Here is a 27,866-nt window from a genome sequence, read left to right on the forward strand (position 1 = left end):
ACCATCTTAAACCAGCATCAAAACCTACCTAACCAGCATCCCAGCATCAAAACATACCTAACAGCATATGCTGGATTTTTCACCAGGGTAATCAGCTATTTTTATTTATTTTCCATTTTTATTATAAAAATAATGTAATTTGCTTTTATGTGCTCATGTTGTGTGATGCAATGATTCATGATTTGATTTGGCAAGAAAATGTCAGATTGAATTATAGGAAATGTATCTTATATTCTGTTCTTGAATTAAAAATATAACACTGTTGTCTTTATTTTTAAAGCTATTTTTAAAGTGTGAAATGCACGTCAGTGTGCATACACTAAAAAAGAGACACATCTGAAAAAAAGTCAAGCAATCTAATGAGATTTTTTTTCTCATCAGTTTATTTTAGCCAATTAAAGGCCACCAACACACAGGAAAATTCTAATTAAAATACATTTTCTCTCAATTATAAATTATGTGCTTTGAAAAAAAAACCTGTTTACAAAAAAGAACAACACCTTCCCTTTAATTGAACACAGATGTAATGAAAGTAAAGGCAATGACACACCAGCAGCAGAACAATAACTGGCAATTTAGTTTTAATGAGAGGAAATATGTCCTAAAACACACAATAATGCTTATTTCTAAGGACCGGACTGTCAGGAAATGAGACAATAAAATATTATTGCTGTGACTTCACATAATCAAATCATTTCAGACTTATACCCATTCTGTGCCTGTGACAGAAGAAAAGGAAAACTGCATAATCCATTACATTCACATTCAAGTTTTAAATATATTTTACAATCTGCATTTAATCTGCTTTAGATCATCTAGTTTTATATATTAGACATTCATCTGAATTGCTGCAGAATTAATAATGAACAACTTTTAAACCTTTGACGACTCATTTGTATTCATTTTTCTATTTACAAACCAAACAAATGACTTTTGTTCCTTTATGCTTCAGGCACAGTTTGATCAGAGATGAAACTTCATTTGGCTTTGACTGGCAGTACTCTAAATGTCATATTTCTGAGCACAGCACAGATGCGCAAGTTCGTTTACATTCGCAGGTAAGTGTGTGTTTAGCTGCATCTAACAAAATGCTGATTTAGATCTACTGGTTATAAAAAGCACTTTAGGCAGAGGTAGCTTGTAAAATTTGATACCTGAAAAGCTATTTGTGCATGACGTTTATGTGGCTTGTTTCCTTATACACATCCTAAAAATCTCTACAGTTTACACAAAAAGGAAATTTACATTAGTTAATGCGTTAGGTATCATGAAGTAACAATAAACAGTGATTTTTACAACATACAATAATCTAGATTAAATGTTAATTTATAAATATACCATAAAAAACAGAAATGAACTAACATTGTTTTTTCATGACACCTAATGTATTAAGCAATGCTAATCAATTTATTAAAAATACGAACTTTACCTTATTATAAAGTGTTACTGTAAATCATGTCTGAGCACCTGCACCATCACACATTTGTTTAGCAATGTAACATTGACGGTCAAATTAACGAAACATAAAAGGAAGTGTTGTAAACAAACAAATAAAATGTAGAAATTTCAAACCAGTTAGTAGTAAATATGCAAGTACTTGGCTGAAAGTAAAGCCAGGAAAGAGTGTTAAAAAAATAGATTTTTCTGATATAAGCAGTAAATATTGCTTGAACATTTTCAACATAATATGAAAAATGAGTTCATGCTATTAAACACAACTCTGAAGCATCCCTTTGGTGCGATAAGCGACTACTCACACCACACTCCGAAATCATATATATGTGCACTTGCATGCTAAAAAACACATCTAAAACATTAATAAACGTCACATGATTTACCCTTACAGCAAGACAACTATGCTGTATAGGCTAGAATGTCCTCAATTTTAGCTACAAAAAGGCTAAATGTTTTGGGTGCATTTCAAATTCAGGATGAACTTTTGGGATCACGGACTGCCTACAAAACTACGTAATACTACAGTTAATTTTTTCTCTAAATTAACTGAATTATCGAGAATATGACAGCACAAACACGTGGAGAGTGTTTCTAAATTGATAGCTCACCAAAAAAACTGAACACCAAAGAAGATATTTTGAAGAAATATCAGTTTTGGTAACCACTTTACTGAGACTGAGACATTTCTCAAAAAACCTTCTTTGAAGTTCCACAGAAGAAACTTTCCAAAGTTAGGTTTGGAACAACGTGAGGGTGAGTAAATAACAGAATTTTTATTTTTAAGTGAACTATCTCTTTAAAAACGTCCCACGGTGTCCCACACGAGGAAGAGCATAGAAACATACATATAGTGGTCAGTTCGGTCACAAGTCGTCCTCCATGGTCACGCTACTCCTGCGGCTGCTGGTCTTGGAGGCTCCAGGGGACATTGGTGAGAAAAGCAGATCGGACGACCTGACAGCGGGCATCGTGCAGCCGTCATCCATCAGAATGTCACTAAGTCCCACGTCAGGGTAAAGATCAGAGGCTGAAGACTCATCCAGCTCCGCGAAGCTAAACGTATCCAGGTCCAGAGGGCCACTTACTGCTGCAGCAGCAGCCGGAGAGCCAGAAGGAGGTATTGCGAGGAAAGAAGAAGTGGAAGTCTGTGTTATGCTGAGGTGGCTCTGAGGTTGGCTTTCCCCAGTGCCAGGCTGCATGGATTGGTTTCCTTGTAGTAGCTGTTGCTGAAGAAAGGAAGCTTCTGCGCTCAGGCCTGGAGGCACAGCAGCGGAGAGGCCATGATGACGAGCTTGCATCTCTAATTCCTGTGTGCAACAAACAGCAGGGGGTGTTAGAGTCCATCCTTTTACAGGATATGTTCGGTATTCTACAACCCCAATTCCAAAGTTGGGATGTTTCGTGAAATGCCATAAAATCAAAAATATGTTGTCTGTTTATTCTCTTTAACCTTTATTTAAAGGTGCAGTGTGTAACTTTTAGCGGCAGTGTGTAACTTTTATAGCTTTCTGCTAGAGTAACAGAAATTCAAGTTGCATTTATTGATTCAGTTGCAGAATGTGTTAAGTGACAGCGTTTATTCTGAAGTACTCCTGAGCCCATGTGGCTATATTTAACACCGCAGCATGACGGTTTCTTATGCAATGCCATCTGAGAGCTCAAAGGTCATGCACATTCATCTGAGATGTCTTGCCTTGCCCTACACAGACTTACATTTTTATGGATTCCCTGAATCTTTTCACAATATTATGTGAGGCAGTTTGTGAAAGATATCCTCACCTATTTCCATTTCACCTGCTTACTGTAAACTGTTTCAAAATTGGATATTTTATAACCTATTTTCTATTTTATTTTGCCTCTGTCCCAGCTTTTTTGGAGTGTATTGTAGCCATCAAAATCAAACTTTGTTTATAATTATAAAATAAAATAAAAAGTTGGCCAGTGAAAACACTGGACATTTTTTCTTTGTACTTTAGGCACTTAAATAGAGGTAAAGAGAATGAACAAATAACATATTCTTGATTTTATGGCATTTCACGAAACATCCCAACCTTTCTGGAATTGGGGTTGTAGACTACTCTATTTACGTTCACATTTATATTAATGGCATGTCGATAGTAAAGAAAATGTTGATTATTAAGTGAAGGAAATTGATATGGGATGGTGTGTTTTTGAGTACGGACAGGAAAGCGAACAGCCTTGTTTGGACTACAGAATAATACAGACTGACAGTCGATCTTATACCTGTATGCGGAGCAGCAAAGCCTGGTTGGATTGCTCCAGTTTCTTCTGCCTCATCTCAATCTCTTTGGACCTCTGTTGCTCTTTCTGCAGTTTTCTTATGTAGTCAACAGAAGCCTTCAAAATGGTTCCCTTGTTCCAGCGCATCTCCCTGCCATTTTAACAAGAAAACAGTAATATTGTGAAATAATATTACAAATGTATTTTAAAATGTATCATTGTTGATTCATATTTTTGTCAAAACCTAGATTCATTTTTTTCAGGATTCTTGGATGAATCAAATTTTTAAAAGAACAACATTTATATGCATTTTATAAATCTTTTGTAACATTATAAATGTTTCTACTTTGACTTTTGACTAAATGATTAGTTCACTTCCAGAATAACAATTTCCTGATAATGTACTCACCCCCATGTTATCCAAGACATGTCTGTCTGTTTTTTTCAACTGAAAAGAAATTAAGGTTTTTGAGGAAAACATTTCAGGATTTTTCTGCATATAGTGGACTTCAGTGGGCACCAATGGGTTGAAGGTCTACATTGCAGACCCATGCAGTGAAACAATTAGTCATTTTCTAAAAGAAATTTTAAAAAATGATATACTTTGTAACCACAAATGCTTGTCTTGCACTAGCTCGACTTCACGCATTACATAGTCATGTTGGAAAGGTCACGTGTGACGTAGGCAGAAGTACCAACCCAGTGTTTACAAATCGAACGTGCAAAGAAAGTCAAACACCCTTTACAAAAAAACAAAACGGTAAAACAATGATGTCGGACAATTTTGAAGTTGAAGGAGAAAATGAGGAGGAGTTTTTATCCTACCCTGTCTGTTTGAACTGGAATACACAGACATAGAACTAACCCCACTGAAGTCCTCTATATGGAGAAAAATCCTGGAATGTTTTCCTCAAAACCTTAATTTCTTTTCGACTGAAGAAAGAAAGACATAAACCTCTTGGATCACATAGCGGTTAGTAAATTATCAGGATATTTTTTTTTCTGGAAGTGAAGTAACCCTTTAATGCATTCCTGCTAAAAAAAAAAAAATCATTTCTTTCAGAAAACAAGAGTACTGACCCAAATTTGAACATTGTCATTTTTAAAACAAAACAGCAGTGGTTCAAGTGCTGCTAAAATGCCACTTAATTTAAAAAGAGAATTAAATCAAAGAATCTGATCATAAACTAATTTCAAGCATAAGCTATAAAATCAGCCAAAACATTTCACTGGTAGTTCTCTCATGTGGTTTCTTTAAAAAAGTGCCATGAAGCTTAAGTTTTAAGGAGAGATACTTACGGATCACTGGATTTGGGTATCAGAGCCCCTAATTCCTTTATTCTGTCATTTATGTTGAATCTCCTCCGCCTTTCAACTGCACAAAGTAAAACATTTATTCAGGCTAAGCCATGTAATGACAGGATACAAGCAATATACTACTGGAGCCTGTGTGTTTTGAACTCACTGAGATTGTGATTATCTTTCTTTTGCCTCTCCTTCATAAAGGCTCTGGCCTCTGCGTCTGAAAATAAACAACTATTATAACTATCACACGATATTGTAAATACATAAACCCAACTGAAACAAACATAATAAAGAAGATGGGCTGAGTAAATCATTACCAGTTAATTCCCTTTTAATATTAGCCAAATCTGCCGGACAAGAATTGCTGACGGTGATTGTGGGGGTCGCCATGCCAGGACTGTTGTAGACATCTAGAAGGTTGCCTGGTAGCTAAGACAATAATAGATAGAAGAAATAAAATAAAAAAATCTGCAAAACAACAAACTGCACAAGAAATTATGTTATATTAATGTGGTGATCATATCAGCCTAAAACATTGTTTAAAATCAAATAGCACTTTTTTTTTGTAAATCAAGTATGCTAATGTTTAATCTACAAACTACAAAGAATACTGACATGTACTATAATCAACTGTAAGAGTAAAAAAATAGTACACCAAGTAAATGTGTTAGAATTTGATAGGTGACCATATTACTACATGCAATTAAATTATTGAATTGTTCATAATATTTATACAGAAAAAAACTATTTGTAGACAAATTATAAACATTATTATTAAAATAACTTGCAATTTTTAATATCAATATTCCTTATTTATACATTACAATAACATATATATTATACATACATTATTATAATTTGTGTATAATATAAAATATTATTTAAATTCAAAACAGCAGCAATTCGAAACAGATTTCTTTAAGAACAAAAACAAATTAATTTAAGAATGAGATTTTACCTTTCTTTTCTTTTCATGCTCCCGCAGTAAAACTAAAATCCTCATTTTATGTCACTGCACTTTTACTCCTTCCAGAAATAAAAAGTATATCCTTCACCAGTTATTTCCCCAAGTTCTTTCTATCCTCTGCAATGCTCTGTACCCAACGTTCACAGTCTTTTTTGTGCCCTCCCTGATGATTCCTGCCTGGCAGGTGTCAGTAAAGTGTTAGAAGTGAACGTTGTCGATTGCTGAGGTGCATCCCCATTTATCGCCTCCCTCATAAGTGCAGTGGTTAGCACTCACTCTTAAAAGGGGTGGGGACATTTATGTTCAGGAAATTATCTCTCTGTAGCTTTCAAAATGGTTTGTGGCGGTTTACCACAAATATAGCTGCGGTTCAAAGAGGCTTTTATTCGGAACATTTCCGTAATGTTATGGATGTGTCCATCAATAATGTAGATGTTTGCTCAGCTTACCGTGTTTGGGAGCTGCAGGCCAGAATCTATCAGTGACATGATGTCATCATTGAAGCTGGATTCAAGGCTGATGATGTCATCGATGACATCATCCATCTAAGGGGATGCAATCAAGTTTTAAAATGAGCGATGTCATTTAAAAGTGATAAAGGGGTCATCGGATGGCCATTTTCCGCAAGTTGATATAATTTGTTAGGGTCTTAAAGGAACACTCCACTTTAAAAAAAAAAAAAAAAAAAAAATAGGCTCATTGTTGAGTTTTCACTTTTAGCATAGCTTAGCAAAGAACACTGAATCTGATTAAAACAATAGCATCTTGCTCAAAAATGACTATATGTAATGACAATATTTTTCCCATTTAAAACTCTTCTGTAGTTACATTGTGTACTAAGACTGATGGAAAATGAAAAGTTGTGATTTTCTAGGCTGATATGGCTAGAACCTATACTCTCATTCTGGCGTAATAATCAAGGAACTTTGCTGCCGTACCATGAGTGCAGCAGGTGCAATGATATTACGGAGCGCCTGAAAGTGACCGGCACTAAGATGCAGAGTTGCAGCCGGCAGAGTTGACGGCTGCGTAATATCATTGTGCCTGCTGCACCGATGGTACGGCAGCAAAGTTCCTTGATTATTACACTGAAATGAGAGTATAGTTCCTAGCCATACTGACCTAGAAAATCACAACTTTTCATTTTCCGTCCGTCTTTGTATACGATGCAACTACAGAAGAGTCAAAACAGTAAAACTCAATTGTTTAACTCTAAGGGAGTTGGAAAATTAGCCTATTTTCAAAAAAAGTGGAGTGTTCCATGAGAAGTTTATAACATACTTTAGTTAAAATGTCTTAGTGTTAGTGTAAAAAACACCCTTTTTACCTTATCAAAATCAGTCCTTTTCAAAGCGAGCCGTTTTGTTGCATATGCCTTTAAATGCTAATGAGCTCTGTTCACCCCGCCCCTCTCTTTGGGGGGGGACAAGCAGTACAGTTTACATTAGCCATGTTTAGCCGCAAAACTTGCTAACTAGCTCATGCATAAAAAACCCTTATACTCACTTCTTCTGTAGGCGAAGCTGGATTACAAATGATTCGCGCAAACATAGATGCATTTATATAGATCGTCAAGTGCATTTCCTTCAAAAACTAATGTAATGTTAATCCTCTGCATCTTCAGCGGCTCAGATGTCGGGAGTTAATGACAACTGCTATGATTTTTACTACATTCAACAACAGAACACCTCAACCGCTTAGAAAACTTTCTTATCTTCCCCTGTACTGGCGTCGAAACAACGGCGGTCGGAGTGTTTACAGCTAACTCAGCTCACTCAGGGCGGGTCTAAGGGGTTAACTATAGTGGGAGCAGCCTGGATTTTTGTGACATCACACAGATAAGATACTGAGAATGGCCTGATTTGAAAAAGGGGATATTACTTATAAAAACTGTAAAAATACCACTGCATGAATTTTTATCATTACGGGGTGGTTGTGTACACACACTGCCAACACACATTTATGTTCAAACAGCAAGTAAAAGTGAGTTTTGCATCCGATGACCCCTTGAAAGTCCTTGCATACTAAGTCTGAAATTTTCGTATGCATTTTTTCAAAAAAAGCAGAAAATTGAACCGAATTGATTAGATTTCTTTAAATGACGGACGAAAGTTTCGAATGCAGTGTGTAAATGTGATTGACAAAAGGTGAGGTATTTATTTTTTTAATGTGCGCAAATTTCGGACTCAGTGTGCAAGGACCTTTAACATTGAATGTTGCATATCTAATCACATACCGTACTTAAACAAATTGGTTTTTTCAGTGGTTCCCTAAATACATGTGGTATAAACACATGTATTTAGAGAACGACTGAACTGTATTCTTAACAAGAAACTGTCAAGTGTGTGTTCTATGGGCGATCTAAAGCAAAAGTGCTGTATGGTGTGAAAGAGGGGTGCAAATATAATTAAGCCACTGGTGTGGTATTTTGCAGTACAATGTGACTCAAAGCTAGTGAGAGGGAAAACTGAAGAGGGAAAGGTAAGTGTGTTCACCTATTAAAATAAGGTTCCAATTTTTTTTTTTTTACACTAGCTAACAATGAAAAGTACTTCTAAACCTTTAATTAGTCTTAGTTAATGTTAAAGGAGAAGTTCACTTCCAGAACAAAAATTTACATATAATGTACTCACCCCATTGTCATGCAAGATGTTCATGTCTTTCTTTCCTCAGTCGTAATGAAATTATGTTTTTTGAGGAAAACATTTCAGGAATGTTTTCCATATAACGGACTTCAGTGGTGCCCGCGAGTTTGAACTTCCAAAATGCAGTTTAAATGCAGCTTCAAAGAGCTCTAAATGATCCCAGGCGCAGAATAAGCAAAACGATCTGTTATTTTCTAAAAAAATTCAAAAATTTATATACTTTATATACGGGTCAATACAGTTAGGGTATGTCGAAAAACTCCCATCTCATTTTCTCCTCCTACTTCAAAATCATCCTACATCACTGCAAAAGTACCAACCCAGTGTTTACAAAGTGAAAATGCAAAGAAGGTCAAATGCCCTTTAAAAAAAAAAAGGTAAAACAGCGATGTAGGACGATTTTGAACCTCATTTGAACCGCATTTGGGATCATTTGAAGCTGCATTTAAACTGCATTTTGGAAGTTCCAAATCGGGGCACCATATCAGTCCATTATATGGAGAAAAATGCAGAAATGTTTTCCTCAAAAAACAATTTCTTTACGACTGATGAAAGAAAGACATAAACATCTTGGATGACAAGGGGGTGAGTACATTATATATGAATCTTTGTTTTGGAAGTGGACTTCTCCTTTAAGCAGCTTTAACGTTTGAAAGAGATGATCAGTACACAGTGAATATTTAGATGTGCTTCACCTCTTCTTTGTTGGGGCCCAGGTTGAGATGTGCCATTGGGCTGTTGGGAGCACTGCTTGCAGAATGGCACCTCTCTGGAGCAGAGTTTGACTGTGGAACAGGGGATACACCCAGAGTTTGTGTGGCAACTTTATTTCCTAGTGTGGTGGACAAGTACTGCTTCACTTGCTGCCTCTGGGCCTGCTGGATGTGGTATTTAGTTGGGTTTTCAAGATGAGTTTGCACCTACAGCAAAGTAAAAACACTGGATTAATGGCAATGTAAAAACGTCAGTAACATTTCACGCATACACATTAAATGGTTGCCATGTAGTAATTATAAGGAAGGAAATTTTGTTACTCTTAATTAAAAAAAAAAGGGAACTCACACTTGTGTTAATTCTACACTGGATGGATGTGACATCAAAACTAAAACTAAACTTTAGTGAAGCTGTCTACACCAAAAGCTCTTGGTGCAACTGTATGTAGTATTTAAAAACATTACTTATTATTTAGTCTTTTAATTTTTACAAATTCTTATAATGTATTTATTAACCAGGCAAGTCAGAACAACCAGGCAATAAAAACAAGTTTGTTTGTTTTTTCAACAACAGCTTGGCATAACATAATATACCCTGGACCACAAAACCAGTCATAAGAGTCAAATTTTTGAAATTGAGATTTATACATCATCTGAAAGCTGAATAAAAAGGCTTTCCATTGACGTCAGGACAGGACAATATTTGGCCGAGATACAACTTTTTGAAAATCTGGAATCTTGAGGGTGCAAAAAAAAAAAAAAATCATAATTGCCTTTAAAGTTGTCCAATTAAAGATCTTAGCAATGTATATTACTAATCAAAAATTAAGTTTTGATATATTTATGGTAGGATATTTACAAAATATCTTCATGGAACATGATCTGTACTTAATATCCTAATGATTTTTGCCATAAAATAAAAATCAATAATTTTGATCTTGCTACAAATATACCCATGCTACTTATGACTGGTTTTATGGTCCAGGGTATAATATATTATAACATCATATAATCTTAAAACTATATATTACTGTATATTTTTTATTTTCAACAACAGCCTGGCATATAAAATATGATAAAATAAATAAAATATAATAAACATTAAAACTATATTATCTTATATTTTTATTTTCAACAATAAAATAAAATATACTAACATTTTTCTAAAATAGCAACTGCAAAGGCCATTTTTTATAGCAATGATATAATTTTATATATATACATATATTTATTGTTTTTAACAATTTCCAAAAATCCAATTAATCTCAGTCAAGCTGCAGTTGGGTTATTTTGATTAAGCAAAAATAACTTATTATAACTTCTTTAATTTCCCTTAGTTGCAAATATTTCTAATTTTATTAACTAATTTTAGTTTAGGTTAGGTTTTTCATCCAGTAATTATATTTTAGTTTGACTTTATTTTAGTTAATGGAAAATGTTTTTAATAGTTTTAGTTACAAAGTCACAGAAAAGGAGCAGCACCAAATGTCCAGAAACTAAAACCCAAGTTAGTCCGGTGCGTAGATCCAAAAAAACATGGAAACGTGGCACTGAGGAAGAGCTTTGTCTCGAAGACATTTTGCACTGATTTTTATGACCTCTGATGCAGCATTTAATAAAGACTTTTTGAAAAGGGTATAAGCCTGGCATATAACCGTGTGTGGATCTTAATAGTTTTAGTTAACAATAACAAAAACTGTTTTTTTTTAAATATCTATATTTAAATAATTTAGATAAGTTTCATTTACAATTTTTTTAACACATTTCTCTTTTTAACAGTTTTTTAGGTCTAGCTTAAAACTTTCAGCTGACTGTGTCATGGCTACTAGACGTGTGTAAACACAGTGTCAAGCAAGAAAATTTGTAAGGCTCATAAGAAGGTCCAAACCCACCTTCAGGACCTCCACTGGTACTTGAGCTGGAGGAGGGCGTGCAGCCATGGGCGGCACCGTGACGGAGATGGCGGGAGTGGATTCTGTAGGGCGGAGTTGAGCGACAGACGCCTGCTGCTGCGCCTCCCTCCTCTCCTGCTCCTGCGCCTGCTCCCGCATCAACTGTTGCCGTAGCAACACTCGGGATGACATGGCTACGCTGGTTCCACAGGTCAAGTATGAGAAGAACTAACAAGCTGCAATGATGAAAAGCATCAAGAAAGTTGGCAATAGAAGTAGAGGCAGTGTAAAAGGAAGTAATGGAAATGGTCACTTCTCCTTTTGGACAATGAAGGGTTAAGAACCAGGGAAATTTAACTGAGCTGAGTCATCACACTCAGATAGATGCATTCAAAGAGAAATTTAATACTCTACCAAAGCATGATTGGCAAATAGATTCAGCTCTCCAACTTAAAGTAACAAATTTATATATGTACTTTTAAAGGCTGTAACAGTACCTAAGAACCGAGTAACATTCAAAAATAGAATAAGCATGTCTAACCAATATCCAATTTAAATTTATGATCGGAATCCGTATTATGTCATATGACTGAAATCTACAGCTCATTCAAGGGGAAGTACAGATGACAGCTAACCACACTAACGTTACTATTATTCCGGAGTTGCCTTTAAAACATTTCCATCACTAGTTACAAACACTAAACTGAATATACTTCTGGAGCTATGAATAAACAAAAACACTTCAATTGTGCATTTAGATATGCTACTGTAGCTGAGGAGTTATGTAATAGTTCGCTACATTGTCGGGATTAACCGAACTATTTAAAGTTAAGCAAGTTCGTTACTTTAAAACAAATTAACTTGTTTATTGATTATTTACAACATTTAGTTAATGTAATTGCATATGACTGTCTCTGTTGCGCACTTACCAAACCCGGAATTAGTTGTTTTTGACAGCATCCAGCTGTTAGCGCTAAGCTAACATGCTAGCTAGTTGACATGTCAACCAACTTCAAACTGGCACGTTGCCTGTATTTAACTTCATTAATTTTCTTTCACCCAGAATTGTTCCGATTAACATGGCTTGCACGTAAGTGTCGTCTCAAAAAGAAGTCGAAATAAAGTTGTTTGAGTTACCTGGTTGGTGTTAGCAGAAGTAAAGCGAGTTTGCTAGAAGAATCGCCATTACTCGCATGAGGATTTCCTTGTTTTGGATGTGACAGGCTGATCCCCATCTCTCCTCATGATACTCAAACATCCTTTACTCTTTCCCTCTTTCACATGTAAAGTTTTTGTTATTGTTCGGTAAAACTAAAACTATTAAAAGGTAGCTAATTGAGATGAAGAAAAATGAAAATGAAACGAAAATAAAATTAACTAAAAAAAAAAAAAAAACTAAATTAAATAAATATAATTTTAAAAAAAAACAACGACATGGCATCAACATGTTTTAAAAGCTTACAAATATGCAATTTTTACAGCACCAGTCAACAAGAAAAACAGTAATAAAGTCAAACTAAATGAAAGTATAGGTGGATAAAAGTAAAACAAAAATTTTAAAACGTTTATTTCACTAAATTACAGGCTGGTTTAACTAATTTCTATGAAAGTAAATAAATGTTTTCTTTTCTTTAAAATTCAAAAGAAACAACAGTTTTTCATGTAAATGTATTTACGATGTTTTTACAATAGCAAACTGTCAACAAAATGTTGTTTTAAATAATCAGTTAAATAGTTGAAGTCAAGATTATTAAAAACATGTTGTAAAAAAAAAAAGTTGAAAGATGGAGTTTCTGTGGTACAAGAAGCACAGTAAATAAAAACCTGCTGGTGATTTATGACCAAAAACAAGGTCAATAAATAGCCGCAGAAACATAGTTGAGTCATTCTTTTCAGTCAGAGAAAATATTATTTATTTGCATATTTTAAATTATAGATAATTTAAATATACAAGTATGCAAGTATTTCCAATCACATGAAGAGTTGAAAGGACTCCCCTAAGCATCTTGGTTTAATGCTCGCTGCATCAGCTATCCGAAAACGAGAAATTCAAAGCTGATGTAAGAGAATCTGAAAGTTTGGTGCCCAGTTTATCTATGAAAGAAGAAAGGAGAAGATATGTTAGAATGCACGTATTTATATGTAAAAACAAACTGTTCAAAACTCTTTTCCATGATAGTTACACATGGGATTAATTCATTCAAAGCAGATACAGCAGAGACTGTATTATTATTGGGAAATACCAGGGCCTGCGGCTATACCATTGTGAAAAAGTCAAATTGAATTGGGTGTGCCTCAACAACCAATCACATTACAGCCTTGTTTCGCATACCAAAATTGTCTGTGACTTCTCTTATATAACAGCATTTTTTGGTGTAAACTCTAAAAACAGATCAATCCAAAACAAATGTTTAACAGCAAGCATGTTGAAGATTACCTGATAAGCTTTAGTTCATTAAATGATAAGCTGTCTGGCCACAAAAGTAGTTTATTCTGTGTATTCAAGCCTCCATTTGGATCCATTAAAAAAAAAAAAAAAAAAAGCCTCTGGTCTTAAAGGAGAAGTCCACTACCAGAACAACAATTCACAAATAATTTACTCACCCCCTTGTCATCAAAGATGTTTACGTATTTCTGTCTTCAGTCATGAAGAAATTATGGTTTTGAGGAAAGCACTTTAGGATTTTTCTCCATATAGCTGACTTCATTGGTGCCCTGATTTTAAACTTCCAAAATGTAGTTTAAAAGGGCTCTAAACGATTCCAGCCGAGGAAGAAGGGTCTTATCTAGTGAAACGATCTGTCATTTTTTTCAGAATTTTTTTTTTTTTATACTTTTTAAGCACAAAAGCTCGTGTAGCACAGGCTCTGGGATGTGCGTTCATGACGCCATGTACTATTGAATCACGTCGAAAGGTTGTGCGGAACTACAGACCCAGTGTTTACAAAGCGAATGCGCAAAGACTAAAAAAGTGCAAGTAAGTTTGTAAACAATGTTTGCAAGCAAAAAGGTACAACGATGTCCTCCTCTCAAGTTGTAGGAGAAAATAAGAAGGAGTTTTTCACGATACTCAGTACACAGACGATGAACTTACACATGATTCGTAGCAGTGATGGGAAGTTCGGATCATTTTACCGATTCGAACCTTTGAGTCTTGATCAGCAAAATGAACAAATCTTTGAGTCATTTTGTTCATTTCAGCAAAATATAATTAAAATGTTACGTGTTACTTGCCTAACACATCTACTGCTTACACAAACGTTGATCACACTACAAACAAGACAAAACTTTAGTCTTTGATTAGCTCACCTCTTATCTTATCTGACAAGTTTTCGGGTTTGAGTCATTCGTTCATCACATGACAGCCCCATAAGATGAATGAATGACTCGAAAAACCCAAAGACTCGAAACAGGTGAACTAATTCTAGTACAGAATCTAATAGGATGTTGCTCGACTGAATGAATCACTCCCCGAGACGACTCGTTCTTCCCGAGTCACATTAAAGATTCGTTCAAAATGAAAGAATCGTTCAAGAACGACCCGTGGACGTGCATCCCAGAGCCTGTGCTACACAAGCTTTTGTGCTTAAAAAGTATACAAATTTTTATTTTTCGAAAACAATGACCGATCGTTTCGCTAGATAAGACCCTTCTTCCTTGGCTGGGATCGTTTAGAGCCCTTTGAAGCTGCATTTAAACTACATTTTGGAAATTTAAAATCGGGGCACCAATGAAGTCCATTATATGGAGAAAAATCCTGAAAAACTTTCTTCAAAAAACATAATTTCTTTACGACTGAAGACAGAAAGACATGAACATCTTGTATGACAAGGGGGTGAGTACATTATTTGTAAATTGTTGTTCTGGACGTGGACTTCTCCTTTAAAGTGGCTTTGGAGACAGGAAAAACAAAGTTGGTCTTACCAGCTCTTTTTTGCTGCTTCTTTCTCTTTTTGTTGGCAGCCAGGAGAGCCTGACCTTGCAGGAGTGGGTCGACACCCAAGATGTCTTTTAGGTCCACTGGTTTTGGGCCTACAGCTTCAACTGCACTACTGCTTTTTGTCTTGGGAATCTTGAGCTCAACGGTCATTGGTCCGAACTTAAAGAATTAGAATTGAAAGTCCAAAATTAGCTTTGAGTCTTAAAGGATTAGCTCACTTCCAGAATAAAAAAATCCTGATAATTCATTCAGTCAATTTTCTAAAATGTTCATGTCTTTCTTTCTTCAGAAAATAAGGTTTCTGAACACATTTTGAAAACATTCCAGGATTTTTCTCCATATAGTGGACTTTAATTGGGATCAACAGGTTAAAGGTCCAAAATGTCCACAATACACAATCCCAGCTGAGGAATAAGGGTCCAATTTGGACCTTCAACCTGTTGACTCCATTGAAGTCCACTATATGGAGAATAATCCTGAATGTTTTCCTCAAAAACCTTACTTTCTTTTGACTGAAGAAAGAAAGACAAGAACATCTTGGATGACATGGGGTCAGTAAATTATGAGGAAAATTTTATTATAGAAGTGAACTAATTCTTCAAACACACCATAACAAATGACCACCAAACAGAATGACACTGAATGACTGAACTGAATGACTAATTGTAGGTGATTGTAAAATTTTCTTGAATTAGGAATTGAACTGCATAATACCTCTGTGTCCTCATCTGCATCCATTGATTCAGCCGTGTCTTGAGGTTCAAGGTCCTCTGATGGGTTGTCCATTTGCTGTTCTGCTAGCTCTTCTCCTTGACCTCCTTGTGTCAATCCCGAAGTGGCCATACAGAACCCCATCTGTACATCAGATGTGCCACATTCTAAATTGTACAAAAATATAAAGGCAAAATTATTAGGTAATGTGTGGTTATAAAACTTTTTAAAATGTCAGTTTCACTGATAGCATAGACAAGGGTTACCAGCTAGTGCCTCCAGATTGCCCTTCTCCAGTTCATCCCAGTCAAACGCTTTGCCCATCTCAGCTACAATCTCAGCACTGACATGTGTGGGCAGCGTGTGTGTCTCAGGAGGATGTGTGAAGTAGCTGATACGTCCCCTTTAAAACAGAGAATGATATCTGAATTTTACAACAGAGGACAGTTTTTGACTAACCAGCAAGGAACATTTAATTTTACATAGAATTAAATGCTTTAAAAGCTCTAGTATTTTCTTCAGGAAATGCAATTATAGTTCATTGTAATATGTTTTTTAATTACTTCGAAAAAAATGATGAATTTTAAAATCTTTATTTTTGTTCCAAAGACGGACAAAATATTCTAGGTTTGAAAAATTCTAATGTTACATATTCTAATGTTTCAGATTTTCTCATGTACATTCAGTTAAAGGAGAAGTTCACCTCCAGAACAAAAATGTACAGATAATTTACTCACCCCCTTGTCATCCAAGATGTTCATGTCTTTCTTTCTTCAGTCGTAAAGAAATTATGTTTCTTCTGGAAAACATTTCAGGAATTTTCTCTTAATATAGTGGACTTCAATGGTGCCCCCAACTTTAAAAATGTAGTTTCAATGCAGCTTCAAAGGGCTCTAAATGATCTCAGCCGAAGAAGAAGGGTCTTATCTAGCAAAATGATTGGTCATTTTCAAAACAAATTGACAATTTATATACTTTTTAACCTCAAACGCTCCTCTTGTCTCTGCGATGCGCAAGCGTAGTCTGTGTTATATCAATACAGTTAGAGTGGGTCGATACAGTTAGAGTGGGTCGAAAAACTCCCATCTCGTTTTCTTCTACTTCAAAATCGCCCTACATCACTGTTTTACCTTTTTTTTGTAAAGGGTGTTTGATCCTCTTTGCATGTTCACTTTGTAAACACTGAGTCGGTACTTCTGCAGCGATGTTGGACCATTTTGAAGTTGGGAAAGAAAACGAGATGGAAGTCATCTTTTGACACACCCTAACTGTATTTACCCTGAAAAAATGAGTTCACGTAGACATAATGAAGCATTTGAGGTTAAAAAGTATATAAATTGTCAATTTGTTTAGAAAATGACTGATCGTTTTGCTAGACAAAACACTTCTTCCTCGGCTGGGTTTGTTTAGAGCACTTTGAAGCTGCATTTAAACTACATTTTGGAAGTTCAAACTTGGGGGCACCATTGAAGTCCACTATATGTGACCCTGTCTTATGTTGCACGGGTATATTCGTAGCAATAGCCAAAAATACATTGGATGGGTCAAATTTATAGATTTTTCTTTTATGCCAAAAATCATTAGCATATTAAGTAAAAATCATGTTCCATGAAGACATTTTATAAATTTCCTACCTTAAATATATTAAAACTTAATTTTTGGTTAGTAATATGCATTGCTATGAACTTTAACAAGTTTAAAGGCGATTTTCTCAATATTTTGATTTTTTTTTTGCACCCTCAGATTCCAGATTTTTAAACAGTTGTATCTCGTCCAAGTATTGTATTATCCTAACAAACCATACATCAATGGAAAGCTTATTTATTCAGCTTTCAGATGATGTATAAATCTCAATTGAGAAATTTACACTTATGACTGGTTTTGTGGTCCAGGGTCACACATGGAGAACATTCCTGAAATGTTTTCCAAGAAACATAATTTCTTATCGACTGAAGAAAGAAAAACATCTTGGATGACAAGGGGGCAGAGTAAATCATCTGTAAATTGAACTTCTCCTTTAAACCTTAAAGGGATAGTGTTTCCAACCTGTATGCCTTTCTTTCTTCTGTGAAACACAAAAGAAAATATTTTGAAAATGTCTCTTCGTTGAAATCCATAAAGTTGTTTTGCACCCCATTGTTTTTGCAACACAGGTGAAATATTCTTCAAAACATCATCATTTTTTGTTTTGCGCACATGGGTTTTTTTTTTTAGAGGCTATCTGGGTTTAATTGTTTTTTTGACAGACTTATTCCTGTCTGGTGCCTGAACAGAGAATAATTTTAGAATAATGGTAGAATAATTTTTACTAAAACCGCCACCATTACATTATAATTTATTTTTTTCGTTTTTTATTTCAACAGATAACTGGCATTAGGGTCAACTGGACTATAACCTCACCCTGTCCAATCCATAAGAACACTCTTGGCAGCTTTGTCAGAGTCAGGCAGTCCTCCTTTCCTCAGCTTGCCTTGACGACGGGCAAGTAAAGCCAAGAACTCGTGTGTCGTCTGGAAGTCTGGAATTCCATAATGATCCATAATCTACACAAGAAAGATTACAAACAACTGATCTCAAAAGTGTGCATTACTGCGATTCCCTCATTTCAAGTTCCTGAAATATGAGTTGCTACCTGTGCTTTATTGCAGCGTCTCAATATGGCTTCAACAGGTGGAATCGGGTCTACCAGCTGTTCGATCTTGACACAGTTCCGAAGGATCATAGCAGCATCACTGGTTGAGGTTGCCATCACAATACCAGGGCAATCTAAAAGTTTGATGTGTTTGTCTAGATGGACTTCCTGTAAACACCTGAAAGTGAGCAGATTTAAATTAGAAAAAAAAATATTTTAAATTTATGGAAAACATCAACAAAACTAATCAACATACTTAGTGACTCCAGGCGTGGCGCCGACGTTACATGCACGAGAACGCTTCAAGCTGTTAATTAAACTGCTTTTCCCCACATTTGGAAAACCTGAAACATTTAAGCAGGTAAAGTGATTCCGAAATGACAGGTGTCTGTTACTAAGTTAGATGTTATGGAATTAATTTACAAAAAAACAACTGAGCAGTTACACTGCCTTCCAAAAGTTTGGAAACACCCTAGAAAAGTGGAGTTTTGGACAATATTGGCATGAATCTTTTTTAATTTGCGATAATTTTGCACTGATAAGGGACAACACAAACAAAACATATTTTATTACATAAACAGTATGTACAAAGAAAAATTTTAATTTTTTGATTCATCAAAATATCCACCATTAGCAGTTATTACTGCTCTGCATAATCTGGGCCTAAATTCATTGTGTTCTAAACATAATTGGCAATCAATTGTTGAAGCTATTAAGGTGTGCTGACCCAAAAATCTTTTAAAAACCTGAGCCAAGTTTAAACCAATAACCAGGCATCACAGCCGGCAAAGGGGCATGTCTGACTTTAACATGTATATATTGCCGTTATTATGTAATCAAAATTACAATTATTATTACTGGCCTTCAAAGATAATGTCAAGTTACTTTAACGTATTTGCACCAAAAAATGATAAGGATTTATGCTGATATCGTCCAAAACCACACTTTGCCAGGGGTGTTTCCAAACTTTTGGAGGGCAGTGTATATCTTATATAAATGTTGTGTGCAACTTACCAACCACTCCTACAGTTATGGCAGTTTTTATATCTAGGTTACGGCAGTAGTTTCCCAGTAATTTCATTAAACAATCTGCCCCGACACATGCGCTGCTTTCAAGCAGCTCTTGAGTAGCCTGGGTCACAGGCACACGACTGCGTTTCTGTGAACGTCAGATAGGAAAATATTACTGTAACTTTGTGATTTTCTCATAAACACACTATAGTAAAAACATTACTGCAAATCACCAAATTTTTGTTCTGCTGCTGAGTGGATGATTTGAAAGCCACAGTAGGAAACTCGTTGCGTAGATACTTAATCCATTTTTCCACAATTTCTTTGGACACCAAATCTGTGTAGTGAACAAATTAGATATTTTTATTTAATTTTATGTTTTTCTACCTACTGTTAATTAAGTTATAAATGCTAAAATAAAAAAATTAAGTACCCTCTTACCAATTTTATTTAAGACAAGGACAATTTTTTTGTTGGTTCCACTTTGGACAACGGCCTGTTCAACCTGTGGGCAGCGACAGCCTAAGGGGTCTCTGGCATCCAGAACCTCTAAAATAACATCTGCTGCCTCTATTACCTGATTTAAGAATCAAAAAAGCAAACTGTCATTAAGAATTGGCCATTAGATGTGCATGTTCAAAACAGGTCAGTACAAGAAACAATACCTTTTTAAATTCTCTGCAGTATGCTTTTCTGGAGTTCTCAGTCTCAAAGTTGACATGCTTTTCCAGGTTTTGCATTTGAACTTCCTGCATTCATTGCAACAAAAATCAAGGGTTAGGTGCAGCTCTACAATAGTTTGTAATTGCAAAAGGATAATTTATAGAGGTGTTACAGCAGGTGCACAAAATATTAACATGGGTGAGAAAACTAATACTTTTTTTTTCAGCAAGTATGTGATAAAGTGATTAAAAAAAAGGAACAGTATAGATGTTACGAAGAATTTCAAATAAATGCTGTTCTTTTTTCTCTAGCTTTTATTCATCAGAAAATTTTCCACAACACGTTTCATACTTTCACAACATTCATAATAAGAAATAATATTAAGAAATATCACATACACTACTAGTCAAAAGTTCTTAAACAGTAAGTCTCTTCTGCTCACCAAGCCTGCATTTATTTGATCCAAAGTACAGCAAAAAAATAACATTTTGAAAAATTTTTCTATTTAAAATAACTGTTTTCTATTTGAATATGTTTTAAAATGTAATTTATTCCTGTGATTTCAAAGCTGAATTTTTTTAGCATCACTCCAGTCGCATGATCCTTCAGAAATCATTCTAATATTCTAATTTGCTGCTTAAAAAACATTTATTATTATTATTATTATTATTATGTTGAAAACAGCTGAGTAGAACTTTTTCAGGTTTCTTTGACTAGAAAGTTCAGAAGAACAGCGTTTATCTGAATTAGAATTAGAATTATCTGAATTAGACTTTATCATCACTTTTGATCAATTTAAAGGATCCTTGCTAAATAAAAGTATTAATTTCTATAATGGTATCGTGTATAATGTTACAAAAGCATTTTATTTCAGATAAATGCTGATCTTTGGATCATCAAAGAATCCTGAAATTAAAATTACATTTTAAAACATATTAAAAAAAAGCAGTTATTTTAAATAATAAAAATAGTTCACAATATTACTGCTTTTGCTGTATTTTGGATCAAATAAATGCAGGCCAGGTGAGCAGAACTTATTTAAAAAACATTAAAGAAAATCTTTTGACTGGCATTGTAAATACAAAAAAATCTTATTGACCCCACATTATTGAAATGTACTGTATTTTAAAACACATTCAATTTATTTCAATTCTGTACTTTTCTAGGGAAAACCTAATACTTTGTCACATCTAGGAAAATGTAATATACACCAACCCTCTGTTCAAACTCTCTCTGTCGTGACTGGATGTCTTTCTGAAAACTGTCCAGACTTCTGCGCTTCATCATCTCCTTCTCTCTTGACAACCTCTGCCTCTCCTGATGCTCCTCCAACTAGAAAACAGTTGAGAAAAATTGCATATCAGCATCTTTAATTAGTGATATAAATAAAAGTAAAATCATGTGTCATTCAGATTATGAAATATGCAACATATTTAGAAATGGCTGTACAGATCCTTTCCTCACCCTCTGTTTTCGGAGTTCAGCTTGTCTCTGACTGTGTTCTTTAAAGTTGCGCACATTAGGTAGGCCAGGATCCTTCTTTCCTCCCTGAGACTGCTGGCCATCCTTGGACTTTTGAGGAAAAGAAACAGATGACAGTCAACAGGCATTGCCTGTCAAAAAGGTGGAACACTCAATTTATGAACCTTAAATCCTCGTGAATTTGGCAAAGAGTGGAACTTTGAAGCAGCTCAAGTATAAGATTTGATTTGTTTACTTTATCAAACAGCATAATTCCCACACTTACAGAGTTATTTCACATTTTTGCTTACTTAAAATGTGTAAACAGTAATAATAATAACAATAATAATAATACTGCATGAGTAGGAGTGTCCAAACATTCAACAAATGATAGTTTTTCTTGTTTCTGCTACATTTGCACATACAGTAAGTAAGCACCTCATGTTCACTTCAACTGAACTTAAAAGCAACATTGATTTGACAGTAAGTTAGCATATAGGCTAAACTACGCACCTTTTTACCGCAAAACCCCAGGCGTTTCGCTCGCTTTTGCTCTGTAACATGATAAAAGTAATTAAATAAGAATAGCCACTATGTCAGCAGAATTTTTTAATGTTATATGTATAAAAAAAAACTCAGTGGCACATATACTCACTTGCTTTGGACATAACTGCACGTGTAAATGGTTTAAAGTGCTAGTGTGAAGGATGCAACGAACTCCAAGTTTTTTCTTTCAAAATAAAAGTCCAACTGTGGCATGAAATCCAATGAAAAAATACATTTATTAGTAAAACGAGAAGTCTCTTCTGCTCACCAAGCCTGCAATTATATCAGCCAATAAACAGTAAAATTCTGGAATATTTTTACTATTTAAAATAACTGTTTTCTATTTGAATATATTTTAAAATGTAATTTATTCCAGTGCTCAAATCTGAATTTTCAGCATCATTACTCCAGACTTCAGTGTCACATGATCCTTCAGAAATCATTCTAATATGCTAATATGATTTGCTATTCAACATTTATTATTATTACCAATATTTAAAACAGCTGAGTACATTTTTTCCAGGATTCTTTGATGAATAAGATCCAAAGATCACCATTTATCTGAAATGAAAAGCTTTTGTAACCTTATACACTATTCAAAAGCTTGGAGTGAGTAATATGTAATATGTAATATGTTTAGAGTAATATGTTTTTTTTTATTTATTTGTTTTTTTTAGAAATTAGCATTCATCAAAGAAACCTGAAAAAAATTCTACTCAGTTGGTTTTAACATCATAATAATAATAATAATAATAATAATAAATGCTTTTTATCAGCAAATATTAGAATCATTTCTGAAGTTTCTTTTGCTGTACCTTGGTTAAACTAAATGCAGGCTTAGTGAGCAGAAGAGAATTCTTTAAAAAACATAAAAAATGTAATGTACAGCATTAGTATGTTGCTATGTTAACAGCACAACAAAAAGTATATAAACATACAGAACATACAAATATTAGATCAAAATATATATTTCAGTTAGATTTTTAGCAATACTCAAAGTCACTATTGAATGAATAGTGAACCTACGTTGAACCTGATATAAATTGAGCTTTCCTAAACTGGGTTTTGTAGTTGATAAAAACTAATAATTAACGATGAAAGAGGTTGAGGTGAAATGGAAGTAGCAAAAAACATTTAATATTTAGAATAGAAATGACCGACAGAAATATCCAGTGATGCAAACTACTCAGATGTGTCCGTTCTGTATCATTTTCTTGTGTCATGCAAATTCTAATTCAATGTGACAAGACAAGAAAGGTACATTCAACATTAAGTATACAAATAAAAGCGTATTTGCGTATTTTAAATCATCAGTTGCAAATAGTCACGATAGAAACGATACACGATAACCGTTAAATCACACTGATCTATAATAGAGAACATTATAGAGTCATTATATATAGACCAGTGGTAAATCACCATTGTATTGCCCACGTGACTGAGTCTTGGCTGCTGTTTCTATGGCAAACTGTTGAACACCTCATTTTTATTATGTCACTCATTTTCTGAGCAAAGTGAAAGTCTGCCAATACAGGCCATACAAACACTGCCCACATAGAGTCTATACTCTGCGTGCTAATACATACTGTTTATAGACTCAATCTGTACTCACAGTGTGTTTCACATACAATTTGACATCTGACATTATCAGATACTGTTTGAACTAACAGTATCAGATCAAAAACACCAGACATTAACATGTCTTCAGAACTAAGACAAGTGCTTGTGGAGGTTTATGTCCACGGCGTCTTCTACTGCACTGAGAGTTATTGGGCATCCAATGAGCAAGTTGTGGAGTCAGACATCACCAGTGCCAAGGATGCCATGTCAGAGTTGGTGTCGCTGTTGTCTGAAGAACTGACCAATCCAACTGGGCCTTCCGCAGAAGAAATCAATCAGGATGGCATGGATGCTTCACCTGAAACATCTGAGGAGAACATCCCAATAGGCAAATAAAAATGTCAGACTAAATGTGCAGTCACATTAGTGAAATTTTGCTGGCAAAAAGAGGTCCACTGTAAGCACAGCTGACACATAACATGCAAAAAGCACTGTGCAAAGCACTCTTTGTGCTGCAGCTTATGTCTTTGTTGTATCGAAAATTTAGGTGACCAGTGAAAAAATGAGTGAAATCTGCAGAGGAAATTGTTTTGATCTCACCTGATTTTTCTGAGCAACAGTCAGCATGACCACACTTTAATTATTCATGTTTACTCTGTGGTTAGATGTATTTCTAATAATAATAATCTATCCTTCTTTTCCAGTATTTGCCAAAGTGAGAAAGACAATCAGTGAGTTCTTCCAAACTGGGATTTCACCCCAGCCTAAGGAAAGACGCAGCAGTGATATCGGTCAGGGTGGCATGGATGCCTCTCCTGAAATTTCTGAGGAGGACATCTTAATAAGTACATATCAAGAGAGCAGCTGATACGCAACATTGCAATGACTTAGTTAATTGAAGCGACCAATGTGAAAATGAGTGAAATCTGCATAGAGAATTTTTTTGGGCTCACCTAATTTCACCGAGCAACAGTAGATGTGACCACACTTTATTTATTTGTTAATGTTTAATCTGTGGTTAGAGATTTTTCAAAGTTTCAAATATCATGTTGTTTATTTTCCTTTTCAGATTTTGCCAAAGCGAGGAAGACCATCAGTGAGTTCTTCCGAACTGGGATCTCAGCACAGCCTAAGACTGATCCGACTGTTTCTGGGTTGCTTTGTAAAAAGGCAGGAAGCAGCAGTGAGATCAGTCAGGGTGGCATGGGTGCTTCTCCTGAAATCACTGAGGAGGACATCCCAATAGGTAAATATCAACAGAGCAGTTGAAACGCAACATTGCACATCAAAATGTTAGACAAAAGGTGCAGTACAGATGTATGCTGAATGTGTTACAACCCTGTTTTAGACCATGCAGCTTTCTATTGATCAGTGTGGTAAATTCAAGTGACCAAAGTATAATCGCAATTTGCATAGGATTTTGATTTTGAAGTGACCACACTTTAATGATTCATGTTGAATCTGTGGTTAGAGATGTTTCTAATAACATTGTTTTTCTTCATGTTTTAGAATATGAAGAAGTGAGGAAGACTATTGGTGTATTCTTCCAAAAGCGTTATGGGATCACAGCGCAGCCGGATCAGGATGTTTCAGAGTCACTGTGTGTCCCAGCTGCAACATCAACACCTGAGCCTGTAGATCCTGAACTGGATCCGGTCAGTCCTGAGGAATGCTGTATCCCAGGTCCGAACAGTTCTGAATCGAAACCTGTGTCCTCAGAAGGTTTAGTGGAGGACATCAGTGAAGCCATCTCAGAGCAAAAGTGCCCAACACTGGTGTTTCATGAAGATCTGACCGATCCAGAAGGGCCTTCAGCAGAAGTAGGAGAAAGCGGCAACGGGAACGATCAGAGTGGCACTGATGCTTCTCCTGAAACCGCTGAGAAGGATATCCCAGCAGGTGAATGCCAACAAAGCACTTGTGTTGCAACATTACAATGACATGCAAACAGAAATGTCTTTCAATTCAGACAAATTATTCATGTTTAATCATATATCATAGTGTTCCCTTTTTCTTAGAAAATGCCAAAGTGAGAAAGAAAAACAAAATGAGTGTGTTCTTCCAAAAGCTTTTCGGGATCTCAGCACTGCCTTAGAAGGAGCCTCCGTGTAGCCCAGAAGCAAGCGTTCCCAAGCAAGAACCTCAACTGACAGAGTTTTCAGTGTTAGAAAGCTGTATTCCTCAAAACATTTCCCAGCTAAAAAAACATTTGGAGGAATGTACACTGTCTGAGTCACCTGTCACTGAGGTCTGGCCCAACATCTTCTTGGGAAATTAGTAAGTCTGCAACTCAAATAGATAAACACAAATCATATGAAGCATGAAGCAATAATGTAATGCAGGAGATTTCTGAAGAACAGTGCTCAGTTTAACTTCAGAACAAACAAGGGACTCATGAACAACCATCACAAAACAAAAAAACAGTCGTACATCATCCAAGTAACCACACACAGTATTAAGAACCAAGGGTTCCCAAATACTTGATTTTGTCTTGTGGATTATATGTAAACATCTTTTATGTAAAATATCATACTCAGGACCATACTAAATAAAAAACATGCATTTTGTATAATCTCTCTTATTTTGTTAAAATTATTCACATTTTCACAGATTCTGCAAGGGGTTACAAAACTTTTGCATGCCACTGTATACACATGCACCTCTACACTCACACGAATGCCCTCATATACACAAATATACTCACCAGTGTTTTAACCTAATGAGTTCCGTCATATAATCTTCCTAGTAAAAGTCGTGACTTTACTGGCCAGCCTAGGTAAAATCCTCTATCCGCTTGATGTTGAACAGAGCTTATGTGAGATTACAAGATGTTACCTGGCTTCATGTGCTCTGCATCTATCCTTTATAAAACCATTGCAAGATACTTTTTTGAGAAATTCCATTGGGTTTCCATAAGTTACTAAGTGACATTATTTACTGGACCTATTTTTGAACATCTATCACAACTTTCATAAAGACGTTCAAACAATGTTGTAAGTCTGATTGTTCAGTTCTAAACTCCTTTCATATGGATAGTTGGACACCTTAAAGGAGAAGTCCACTTCCAAAACAAAGATTCACATATAATGTACTCGTCATCCAAGATGTTCATGTCTTTCTTTCTTCAGTCATAAAGAAATTATGTTTTTTGAGGAGGTGCCCCAATTTTGAACTTCCAAAATGCAGTTTAAATGCGGCTTCAAACGCAGTTGTAAACGATCCCGGCTGAGAAAGAAGGGGCTTATCTAGCGAAATGATCGGTTATTTTCATAAAAATAATACAATTTATATACTTTTTAATGTGAAACACTCATCCTGTCTTACTCTGCCCAGACTGTTTTTGTTCCGGTTCATGACAGGGTATGTCGAAAAACTCCCATCTCATGTTCTCCCTCAACTTCAAAAACATCCTATATTGCTGTTTTACCTTTTTTTGAACATGATTTTAATCATGATTACTGTCAAATCCCATTCACATTTTCAATCAACGTGACAAAAAAAAGTACATATTGCAGCGATTGTGCCTGTTAGAGGATTCTTCTCCCCTAAGTTGGTGGCTTTTCCTTTTATTTCTCCTAGTGTGGTTACAATCACAACCAGCAGACTGGCATTTTTATAAAGATTTTCCCTGAAAAGTCTGACATGAAGTGAATAAAGGCCAGCTGGGAGATGTCTCCCGTAACAGAAGTGCGCCCAAATCTGCATGTGAAAGTATAGGCCTTAAGCATACATTTGCACCCACGCATACAGGGGCACACGCATACTCAGAATCAAAAAGGTTAGACCTCAATTCAAGGTTAATCTTCCTTAGATAAGAAGTGCTTTTAGTGTCACGTTCCGATTGAAATTGCTTAGCCCCCTCAGGCTTAAATGGAGGAATTGCAAATGACGTGCTCTTATTTGCAGACTTCTAAGTGAAGCTTTAAATCCCGTCAGCACTACAAAGCATACTGAAAACTAAAAGTTATTTCATTTTAAGTGGATTTTGTCTAGATGTCTTACACCGTGTCTACACTGCATGCGAGCGGTGCGACGCAACAAAATACAAAAACTTATTTTTTACTTTCTTTTGAGTGAACCCTGGGGGAAAAATGTGTAAAATTGAAATAAGAGTCATATTTGAA

At 35.3% G+C, this 27,866-nt stretch overlaps 2 protein-coding genes across 2 annotated transcripts; both read right to left on the reverse strand.

Annotated features, from left to right (window-relative positions):
- Window positions 1-347: 347 nt before the first annotated feature.
- tfe3b (transcription factor binding to IGHM enhancer 3b) lies at window positions 348-12,449 on the reverse strand. The gene is made up of 9 exons (XM_051122888.1): window positions 12,356-12,449; window positions 11,219-11,454; window positions 9,309-9,533; window positions 6,418-6,513; window positions 5,319-5,430; window positions 5,162-5,218; window positions 4,996-5,071; window positions 3,700-3,847; window positions 348-2,762 (listed from the first exon to the last, which is right to left on the reverse strand). The coding sequence occupies exons 2-9, from the start codon at window positions 11,408-11,410 to the stop codon at window positions 2,319-2,321; spliced, it is 1,350 nt and encodes a 449-aa protein (XP_050978845.1). The 5' UTR covers window positions 11,411-11,454; window positions 12,356-12,449; the 3' UTR covers window positions 348-2,318.
- A 659-nt stretch (window positions 12,450-13,108) lies between these two features.
- On the reverse strand, window positions 13,109-22,373 carry gnl3l (guanine nucleotide binding protein-like 3 (nucleolar)-like). The gene is made up of 15 exons (XM_051123528.1): window positions 22,292-22,373; window positions 22,150-22,190; window positions 21,640-21,747; window positions 21,391-21,507; window positions 20,178-20,261; window positions 19,954-20,089; window positions 19,746-19,849; window positions 19,516-19,660; window positions 18,758-18,845; window positions 18,502-18,679; window positions 18,270-18,412; window positions 16,136-16,272; window positions 15,873-16,036; window positions 15,143-15,317; window positions 13,109-13,312 (listed from the first exon to the last, which is right to left on the reverse strand). The coding sequence occupies exons 1-15, from the start codon at window positions 22,302-22,304 to the stop codon at window positions 13,245-13,247; spliced, it is 1,701 nt and encodes a 566-aa protein (XP_050979485.1). The 5' UTR covers window positions 22,305-22,373; the 3' UTR covers window positions 13,109-13,244.
- Between the last annotated feature and the right edge of the window lie 5,493 nt (window positions 22,374-27,866).

This window comes from Labeo rohita, chromosome 11, assembly GCF_022985175.1.
Source record: "Labeo rohita strain BAU-BD-2019 chromosome 11, IGBB_LRoh.1.0, whole genome shotgun sequence".
Taxonomy (NCBI): domain Eukaryota; kingdom Metazoa; phylum Chordata; class Actinopteri; order Cypriniformes; family Cyprinidae; genus Labeo; species Labeo rohita.